Source organism: Euprymna scolopes, chromosome 13, assembly GCF_053919585.1.
Source record: "Euprymna scolopes isolate OS-2025 chromosome 13, ASM5391958v1, whole genome shotgun sequence".
In the NCBI taxonomy this organism is placed as follows: domain Eukaryota; kingdom Metazoa; phylum Mollusca; class Cephalopoda; order Sepiida; family Sepiolidae; genus Euprymna; species Euprymna scolopes.
The window spans coordinates 40,772,233-40,781,331 of record NC_136494.1 but is presented as its reverse complement, the minus strand read 5'-3'; the positions used below and the strand labels follow the sequence as shown (position 1 = coordinate 40,781,331).

The window sequence follows — 9,099 nt, the reverse complement described above, 5'->3', positions numbered from 1 at the left end:
TATATATATATTGATATATGTATATGTATATATATATATATTGATATATGTATATGTATATATATATATATATTGATATATGTATATGTATATATATATATATATTGATATATGTATATGTATATATATATATATATTGATATATGTATATGTATATATATATATATTGATATATGTATATGTATATATATATATATTGATATATGTATATGTATATATATATATATTGATATATGTATATGTATATATATATATATTGATATATGTATATGTATATATATATATATTGATATATGTATATGTATATATATATATATTGATATATGTATATGTATATATATATATATTGATATATGTATATATATATATATTGATATATGTATATATATATATATTGATATATGTATATGTATATATATATATATTGATATATGTATATGTATATATATATATATTGATATATGTATATGTATATATATATATATTGATATATGTATATGTATATATATTGATATATGTATATGTATATATATATATATTGATATATGTATATGTATATATATATATATTGATATATGTATATGTATATATATATATATTGATATATGTATATGTATATATATATATATTGATATATGTATATGTATATATATATATATTGATATATGTATATATATATATATTGATATATGTATATATATATATATTGATATATGTATATGTATATATATATATATTGATATATGTATATGTATATATATATATATTGATATATGTATATGTATATATATATATATTGATATATGTATATGTATATATATATATATTGATATATGTATATGTATATATATATATATTGATATATGTATATGTATATATATATATTGATATATGTATATGTATATATATATATTGATATATGTATATGTATATATATATATATTGATATATGTATATGTATATATATATATATTGATATATGTATATGTATATATATATATATTGATATATGTATATGTATATATATATATATTGATATATGTATATGTATATATATATATATTGATATATGTATATGTATATATATATATATTGATATATGTATATGTATATATATATATATATTGATATATGTATATGTATATATATATATATATTGATATATGTATATGTATATATATATATATTGATATATGTATATGTATATATATATATATTGATATATGTATATGTATATATATATATATTGATATATGTATATGTATATATATATATATTGATATATGTATATGTATATATATATATATATATTGATATATGTATATGTATATATATTGATATATGTATATATATATATATTGATATATGTATATATATATATATTGATATATGTATATATATATATATTGATATATGTATATGTATATATATATATATTGATATATGTATATGTATATATATATATATTGATATATGTATATGTATATATATATATATTGATATATGTATATGTATATATATATATATTGATATATGTATATGTATATATATATATATTGATATATGTATATGTATATATATATATTGATATATGTATATGTATATATATATATTGATATATGTATATGTATATATATATATTGATATATGTATATGTATATATATATATTGATATATGTATATGTATATATATATATTGATATATGTATATGTATATATATATATTGATATATGTATATGTATATATATATATTGATATATGTATATGTATATATATATATATATATTGATATATGTATATATATATATATATATTGATATATGTATATGTATATATATATATATTGATATATGTATATGTATATATATATATATTGATATATGTATATGTATATATATATTGATATATGTAGCAGCTGTAGTCAAGTTTAGATCTTATTTGTGTTCTGTGTATTTTAAGAGTTTTTTTGTCGGCTCCCCAGTTGGTGTGAGCTAGGACTCGCAGGATTTGTAGTGCTTTACTGCATTTATTTTTCTATGTAGTTTATGTGTGGCTTGAAAGGGAGTTTTTGGTCAAAGATGGTTCCTAGATATTTATTATTCTTTTACAAAAGGGATCCCCCCCCCCCCCCCGTCAATTTGTAGAGATGGTCGTTGTGGAGTTTTCATTTATTGCAGAAATGGATGCATTTGGATTTGGTTGTTTGAGAATTTTAAGCCATTTACAGTTCCCCATTTATTTATTTTATTTATATTGTTTTGAAGTTTTCTTTTTAAAGTGTGGATGTATTTGGATGCATAGCTGATAGAGCCATCATCCACATATAGGGAGCTGTATATATCAGGGGAGAGTTATTTTATTATTGATTTTTATGTTGAAGAGGGTAGTTGATAAAATGCTTCCTTGAGGTACACCTTGATTTTGCAAGTTTGACAGTTGATCCTATGCAGACTTTAAAGGTTCTGTGTTAAAGTTTTGGATGAAATTGGGTAATCGGCCTTTCAATCCTATGTGGTGGAGATCTTTAATCATGCCATATTTCCACGTGGTGTCATAAGCCTTCTCTTGGTCAAAAAATATGGTGGTTACATGCCATTTCTTAATGAAAGTTCCCTAATATGTTTCTAGATTGATATGATCAATGCATCCATGATTTTTTTGGTAGCCACATTGATTTTTTGAAATGATATTGTTTGTTTCTAGGTACTACATTAAACGGAAGTTGATCATTCTTTCCATGGTTTTGCATAAGCAACAAGTTAGAGCAATAGGTTGGTAATTTTCTGGATTGGATGTATCTTTTCCCAGTTTTGCTATGAGAATTATTGTGGCTTGTTTCCATATTTTGGGGAATTCTTTCTTTATCCATATTTTGTTGAACATTTGTAGAAGTTCAAGTGATTCAGGAGGTATATTTTTTTAGAAAACTAGTGGATCTCATCCAGTCCCACAGCTGAGGTGTGGGATTTTTCTATGGCATCTTTAAGTTAGTCTAGTGAGAAGGTCTCATTGTAAGTTTTGGCCAGTGTATCAGCTATATCTTTGTTTTCAGTTATTGGTTTTAGTGAGGTGATAGTTCTAGGTTTGGTAGGTGTTGATTTGACAAATTGTTGCCAACAATTTTGTTTTGATTTCTTTGTTTTACGTGCTTTTGCTCTTAGTTGTTTATATTCTATGAGGTTACTGGTTATGGGTTGCTTTTAGAATTTTCTTAACGCTGCCTTTCTTTATCTTATGGCTTTTTTGCATTCTTAGTTGAACCATGGTTTTATTTGGAGGGCAATTTTTGGGGATGCATTCTTTAGCTATTAGAATTAGAGTTCAGGAGAAGTCTTCCATTGATTGGATTTTATGTTCTATTAATTGTTGCAAGCATAATTGCTTGAATTTTATCCAGTTTGCTTTGTTCGTATTCCATCTTGGTATGTTATTTTGGATAGTACTATTGTAGTCTATTATGATGGGAAAATGATCGCTTCCACAGGGATCATCATAAGTTTTCCATGTATAATCCAGAAAGCTTGATGGGTCACACATGGTTAGATTAATGGCACTGGTTGTACCATTTGTTGGATTTATGTAGGTGGGTCCTTTTTTTGTTGAGAAGGCATATGTTTATAAATTGTTCGATTTTATTTCCTTTGGAGTTAGTTGTCTTGCATCCCCACAGTGTGCTATGACTGTTAAAGTCTCCTAGAACGATGAAAGGTGAGGGTAATTGATTAGGTTTTCTAATTCAGTATTATTTATTGGTTCATTAGGGGGTAAGTATAGAGAACAGATTGAGAGTTTTTTGGAGTGTGACCTGAGCTGAAACTGCCTGAAGATTGGTTTGGACAGTTTGCTCTTTAGGATATTGTTTCTTACTAGAATTGATGTGCCTCCATTGGTTAGTAAGCCTGTATTATGGATATGATACTGTTCGTAGTTTTGTTTTTAGGTGGTTATTGCATTGTAGAAATGTCTCTTGTTGGTTGGTTGTTTTACAGCATATCAACCCTTTTTAGGTTATTTAATGCCGAATCTGGTGATTTTGAAGAACGATTTTTTAATATAGTATATTTGTTTTTTAAGTCGTATTCTATTTAACCCATAGTTGGGACCCTAACAGGTGCTACCACTCCGGGTCAGAGTGGACCTGGGAGCAATGGCAATTAAAGGGTGGCTCTACACTTCCTAAGGCCTGCAAGCTGGGCCCCTCACCATCAGATATAGTTTAAGGTCATATCCAGGACCATGTCTCTTGTAGACAGATAACTGCTGGGTTGTATAGTGAAATGAGTATAAGGAGTTCATTAAAATTAGGTTTAATACCTTGACGGTTCCATTGAATGATAGTTCAAATTTTTTTTCTATTGTGTTCTGCCATTTTATTTGTCTTGAGGTGTTTTGTCTTCTACCTCCAGTTTTCCTATTTTGTTTCCTCCTCTTGAGGTTGATTGGGATCTAGGTCTTGGTTTGTCATTTGATTTTTCTTTAGTTTTCATTTTATTTAGTGATGGCGTTGTTTCATTTGGTTTGTTTGTAAGGGCTGTTTTCATTTGAGGAGTTTCTTTTTCTTTGTTTGGTTTAATTTGTGTTATTTGGTTCTGTTTTTTTTTTGTTGTACTTTTATAGGTTGATTATTTCCAGTGTTCAGGATTAGTGTTTTGATTTCTTTCATTAGGTCTTTTATCTCTTATCAATCGAGACAGTTCTCCAGTTTTTATTTCTGGAGGATTTAATTTATATCTTGAACTTTGATTTGTGTTTATTTCAGCTTTCTTGCTTACTTCTGAGTATCTTGTGTTCATAATTTTTCTGGCCTCCGGGAAGGTTATATTTTTTTTTGGGTACTTTATTGACATTTCTTTTAGTCATATTTTGCATCCTTTGAAATCAGCTGAATGGTTTTCATTACAGTTTGTGCATTTGGGGTCTTTCTTGCAGTCACTATGCTTTGCGTTTTCTCCACATCTTACAGATGTGATTTGGTACATTTGGATTGATGTTCAAATTGTTGACAATTGTAACACCTTAAAGGGTTTGGGATGTATTTCTCAACGTTTACTTTTAGGTAAACCATTATAATCTCATTTAGGGGATTAGTGGAGTCAAAGGAGAGGACATTTGTATTTGTAAGTATAGTTTCTCCATTTCGTTTTATCTTATTCTTTTTACTTCTGTAACACTTTGGGATGAAAGGTTAGATAGAATTTCCTCAGAGCAATTTGCTAATTCATTGCATCTAATAACTCCTTTTGAGGAGTTTAGGTATGCGTGGAGATAATTTTGATATTGTTAAAAGTTTGCCATTTGAGAATTTCTTTAGCTTGTATTTTTTGTTTCAATTCAATAAGTATGGTGTTTTGTAGTTGTTTTATCATTTTGGGTTTTATTTTTGAGAACATTTTTTCCATTGTAAAAGGTGAAATTTTATTTCATTTTTTTTTCAAGTGTTTGCTTGCTTGAACATTTCTGTTAGTCTCTGAACTTGAAAAGTCCGCAACATCTGAAAAGCGTTTTTTTTTTTGGGGGGGGGAGGGGTGAAAGCCATAATCAAATAAGATTTTTTTTTCATCCTTGCTCCCCACCCACCTCGGAGCCCTATATGGGAAGTGCCTCGGGGGAAACCCATTCACCCAGGCTCAACAGGGATACTCGATTTTAGTAATATCTTTCATGAGCACCTGTCTTCCTTTGAAGTTACTATGGGATACGTAATTTAAGGGGTTTGCAGCCATGTCATAGATATATTCACTTTCATTAGCCCTCAGCCACCGCTTTCCACCATATATTAGGTAGAAGATGCTATTTGTGGGGAAGGGATAGGCATGCTGTGTTAATGGTAGGTTTATGGGATGGGTAATATATGGTAGGGCTTGATGTAACCAGCCGATTGATTGGATCAGGCCCTTCTGACGCCCGTTGGACCTAGTAAGGGCCAAAGTGGTGCGTTGGGAAGTCGGGGTGCTAAAACCTGACCTCCAAGTCCCTCAACCACCAGAATCTTGTCCTAATGGTATTACAGGTCGCTACCTACGGCCAACAGATAGTCCCATCAAGGGACTTCTCTCTGCAGGGGGGCAGTCAGCATATTTTGATGCCCTGACGACAGGGACTAGTAAGATCTGATCGATTGGAAAGCTTTGTCTCAAGTAGTTTGTTTCTTAAAATATTTGTGGATTTTAGTTTCTTTTAATTATTTTGGTTGGTATTTTTTAAGTTAGGAAGCCAGTAGGGAAGATAGAGGTGAAGAAAAAATAAAGGGGGTGTGGGAAGAGGGTTTTTTGTTTTGAGCTTTGCAGAACATGCTTTAGTTGTGCAAAAATTAAGGAAAAAAAAACAACAGAAATGTGTTAATGTAGGTGCATTTGTATCAGGGAGTCATTTTCCAACAGCCTGATCTGGTTGCGCCAGAGAACTTTATGAATTACAAAAGTTTGTGCATGGAGTGGGGGGGGTAATACCTTATTTTGTTTGGAGACACTAGTCCTCTAAAGATGAACATGCTATCCAAAATAAGATAAAATTTAAGATTGAAAAAAAATTTGCATTTTATACATGGTTCCCAAAGGCATTTTATTTTTTCAGTTGATATAACATACAATGTTTTTAGAATTTATATTTTCATTATGATTGTTCCCATCCACTCAACCATTATGCTTAATTGTTTTTTCTGTCGAACAACAAATCAATCTTTGAGATTATCTAATGCTTGAGCACAAAAACCAATTGTAAACACTTCTAAATTATTGCGATGAGATTCGTCTTTTCGATTATTCGGAGTACTGTTCTCACAATGTTCCGGCCAACCTCTAATCTTCAGTTGTGTCTTGTTGAACTTGGAAATGCAATTTTTCTGTCAGCTATCATCGGTAGAAGTCTTAAGTAATTCTTGATATTACTAGTATCATCTGTACTGAGGATTGAACCTTCAACCTCCAGATGACTTATTAACTACTTCTGAGCACTTTATCCATTGCACCATAAGTTAGACAAGATGCACTTGAAGATCGGAGGTAGCATTGGCTAAAATTCCCAGCACGCACGCACGCACACACACACACACACACACACACAAAAGAAAAATGTGGCTTACCTTTTTTATGAACAAGTGAGTGACAAACATTAAGGATAAATTTCTGACCAGCCAATCGCGGGCTTACATAGACATAACTGCTGTTCGAAAGGGCTAAATTACTCAGATCAAACAATTGCCCTTTGCTAGTCTGGATTTTGCAATGAGTGCTCACCATTTTTGGACATGCATATCTGGTTGGCCATTCAAAAAGGTAAGTGCAGTCCTCAGCTTCATTAAGGTAACGGGGTCCTTCTAAGCTACTTGCAAGATGATCACATGTGAACGTGATGATAGTTTTGCGTGTAAAACGTTTGTGACAATTGGCTTCACCATTTTCATATTTCAATATGATGGCACCATCATCATAGATCAATTTTTTATTTGGGCTACCTGAGAAGTAAAAATAAAAAAAATTTTAGTCTATAGAAAAACACTAAACGCAATTGGAGTGCAACAATCTTAAAATATTAGCAAATATATGCTCCTTTCAGGGTGCAGATTTTTGCTAGCATAGTAAGTCCACTCAAATATAAGGGACATTTTCAGAATTATGTATTTATACAAATAAAAACATGGCAACACATTTATAGGTATGTTCTGAAACAAGATGTAAAATCACATCAAAGCTACAATTATTTTGTTAAGATAATGTTTTAAGATCTACTTAAACTGAAAATCTAAATAGCTCAGTTCATAGAACATCAGGATGAAGATCTAAAGACCTCAGTTTCAATTTCCAGTTATGGTATCCACCTTATTGAGAATTTAATATTTAATGCAATAATTTCCATTTCTAAAGCAAGTTAAAATATTTTGATGCTAAAATGAAACAAATTCCATAATGTGTTTCTTACGTTTACAAAAGTTGTGACTGATGGACAGACATGCACACAAAAAATGCTCCTTATGAGGGAATGAAAACTATCAGTCCATCCATTTTTCATGACCTCAACCAATACAGACAGAACTGATACTAATTATAAACCATTATACATACGGACTGATTAGAGCAAAAAAGACATTGAAACTGGGCCCTAACTTTAGGACTGATCAAAAGTAAGGGAAATAATTATTAAAACTTTACAAAAAGTTTACAGTAAAAGTACAAGCAATCACTTAAATATTCCACTAAAAAAAAAAAAAAAAAAAAAAAAAAAAAGTTAATTTCGATGATTTTTTTATTCTACAGTTTCTTCCAAATTTTTATTAACATTCTTAGATATAAGTAAATCAATCAGGGGGGAAAAAAAAAAATTTTTTGTTGACGTATTTAAAGAAAATCAGAGTCTGGATGAATTATATCACTTTGGATTTAATGTGTGTATATTATAGATTGGCAAACTGGTTTATGATAAAATACATTTACTTACTCTAAAATAGATCAATGCCATGACAAACACTGGACCCTGATTTAGGATCCATCAAAGGCAAGGGAAATAATTCTTATTTAAACTTTTTTTTTATTTAGCAAATACTTATAAATTTACTGTATAAAAAGATAAAGAGAAAAATATATCGATAAGGTTCAGCTTATTTAAGGCTAAACAAACATTTTAAGTTCACTTAATCCTCATTTGATGATTTTTGCTAATATATCAGCGCCTCCCCCCAAAAAGGTGGTAATTGCTGGAAGCATGATACTATGAACACAAAAAAGATAGTATAATAGATTACCCCCCCCCCAAATTGAAATATAGCACATCCGCTAACTGCCTTAAGCATTAGAAAACGGTACAGTAGTACTTTAATAGAAGTAGTATAGGTCCGGCTTCAGGCAGACATACCAAATCTGCAGCAGTAATAGATGTTAAAAATAAAACCTTTAGCATTTAAGATATTAGAAATAAGGCATTTATATTTAAATTCACAAAAGTAATAAGCCATATAAATAAAAACTTATTTGCTTTAAATAACTGGAAATTCTAAAAGTTCAAATTTTAATTATTTCCCAAATAAAAGTAAAATGAAAAAAATAATATCTACAAAAAGAATCGATAAAATGAATTACAAAAGAATTTTTAAAATTGAAATGAAA

At 29.2% G+C, this 9,099-nt stretch overlaps 1 protein-coding gene across 3 annotated transcripts in view; it reads right to left on the bottom strand.

The window, feature by feature from the left end:
- LOC145291983 (cation-independent mannose-6-phosphate receptor-like) overlaps positions 1-9,099 on the bottom strand; it is a 268,904-nt gene that overhangs the window by 114,479 nt on the left and 145,326 nt on the right. For all 3 annotated transcript variants that reach the window (XM_080137940.1, XM_080137937.1, XM_080137939.1), the window contains exon 22: positions 7,083-7,454. In XM_080137940.1, coding sequence (XP_079994066.1) covers positions 7,083-7,454 — 372 coding nt within the window. The remainder of the gene's footprint in view (positions 1-7,082; positions 7,455-9,099) is intronic.